The sequence below is a fragment of the Chaetura pelagica genome, unplaced genomic scaffold (assembly GCF_000747805.2).
Source record: "Chaetura pelagica isolate M959 unplaced genomic scaffold, ChaPel_1.0 scaffold142, whole genome shotgun sequence".
NCBI lineage: Eukaryota > Metazoa > Chordata > Aves > Apodiformes > Apodidae > Chaetura > Chaetura pelagica.
This window is the reverse complement of record NW_009952973.1, coordinates 3327466-3329494: the sequence shown is the minus strand read 5'-3', so window position 1 is coordinate 3329494 and position 2029 is coordinate 3327466. Positions and strand designations below refer to the sequence as shown.

General features: G+C 34.3%; 1 protein-coding gene across 1 annotated transcript in view; it reads right to left on the bottom strand.

The window, feature by feature from the left end:
- Positions 1-323: 323 nt before the first annotated feature.
- The window catches only part of GUCY1A3 (guanylate cyclase 1, soluble, alpha 3), a 13469-nt gene continuing 11763 nt past the window's right edge, over positions 324-2029 (bottom strand). The window contains exon 8 of the mRNA XM_009995907.1: positions 324-1400. Coding sequence (XP_009994209.1) covers positions 1199-1400 — 202 coding nt within the window. The 3' untranslated portion in view covers positions 324-1198. The remainder of the gene's footprint in view (positions 1401-2029) is intronic.

Here is a 2029-nt window from a genome sequence, read left to right as displayed (position 1 = left end):
TAGGTAGAGAGGCAGAACCCTGAACTCAGGATATGAAACTAACTCTATCCTGCCAGTTATAGAGGCAGACCCTTGAGAGTTCTCCACTTATGTGCCACAATCCACAATAGAAAATCTTGCACTGTAGTAACAGCAGTACATTTTACATGTATTCATATGTTTTAAAGCATTTCTGTTCACCTGCAGATTCCCCTGGCAACTTTAAAGCAACCCTACCACAGGCATTTCAAAATGTCATACCTATGTTGCACTCCTTGTATAAGGATCATAGCGTTAAACTGCTGTGTTTCTGTTCCTTTTTATACTGTCTGACTGGAATTTCCTTTCTAAGCAAACACTCCAAAGCATGTTTTATTACACTCTTTTTAAAACATTTCAAATTTAAATGACAACAAAAAGAAAACATTTATTGCTTTAATACATAATAGCAAGTGGATACTATTTTTTTTTTGTGAAGTATTTTAAAAATCCCAAGAACTAAAATACCATTTGATTATTACAGAGACTTTAGTATGTGATTATAAAGTGTTCCAATCTATATTAATTTTATACACAAAATAAAGTTCATGAAACAATAAGCAGCAAACTCTGCTATGTATATGTGTATTAGCTACAATCAGCAGCCTGATCCAGAACATGCTGAGCATCCTCATCACATTGACTCCAATCAGTGTTAGAAGATGGTCAGCAGCTTCTAGGATGTGGCCCAAATGATGCATTAGAAGGAGTATGTGATAGCAATGACAATATTTTAATGAATATTCTCTTATGGAATCACTAAGAAAAAATATTTTTAATAGTTATGGGTAATCACCTGCTCACAACACTGCATGTGGCTGCATCACTTGCACATTACATTTCCTGACACACTGCATGGACAATACATCTAGAATTCTCAGAACAGAAAGAACTGAGAGCATAGCACTTACAAATACATAGCACTTACAAATTACCACAGGGAAAAAGCAGTTTTTAGTAGCATTTTCAACAGTCAAGTTGCAATATTATTTTAGTGACTATGTTCCTTATGCAAAGGAAAAATAAAATGTTGTCAGTGACATACTTCCTGAAATTTTAATACTGGCTTTCAGGTGTTAACAATCTAAAGTGCTTTCATGTTTCATACATTTAAAAAAAAAATCAATTTATACAAAAAAAATATTTATAGATTTATTCTTTACACTTGTGAATGTACAATTTAGTCCATTCCTGTTTCCTCACCCAAAAAATTGGCATTACCATCTCCTAAATCTCTCTTTTGAAACCAAGTCTGTGTGTTTTTTCCTTGATTATATGCATCCAGAAAATAGCAAATTCCAGGGATATCACTGGGAAAATTTGGTGGAAGTTCTTCTCTTGACCGAGGTGTGAACACAAAACCTGGATATTCCTTTAACAACCTAGAACAAAAATGAATCATGTTGATTAAAAAGTAATCAGTCACTACAAGTGCAGACTGTTTATTTGGTAACCCTGTTCATAACCTATTAACTTGTGAACCAGTGCAAACAAGAGTAGTGCTTCTTTTTCTTTGTCTTGTCAATGTTTTGCATGTAGGTGCTATGTTTGTTGTAAATATTTTCAGAAGTTATGTAGTACTGACAGCTAGCTCAGATTTGCACGAGTCTGGCACCATAATTAGTGTTTCAACTAAGGAAATACTGAAAAGCTCATTAGTTAAACTCAGATCTTACCACTTCTACTCATTTTGCCTTTTCACTCATGGGTCCATACGTACCTGAAACACAGACTGGTAATCTGTAGGAATACATACTGCTATCTAAACCTCCAAAGCAGTATTGCAATATACAGGAATTGAGTAAGATACCATAATATTATCCAGTTATCCATAAGTGTTTAGAATTGGTGCAGGAATGAAAAAGGAAAAAAACCCAACTAAACAAAAAGGAGGTTAACATATCATTCACTCTGGAAAAAAAAGCACACCAAACATATAACAATAATAAGTTTCCCTTTTAACCAAACTGCCTGTTTTCTAGGCACTCAGAGAGCTATTTTCCACACCGCC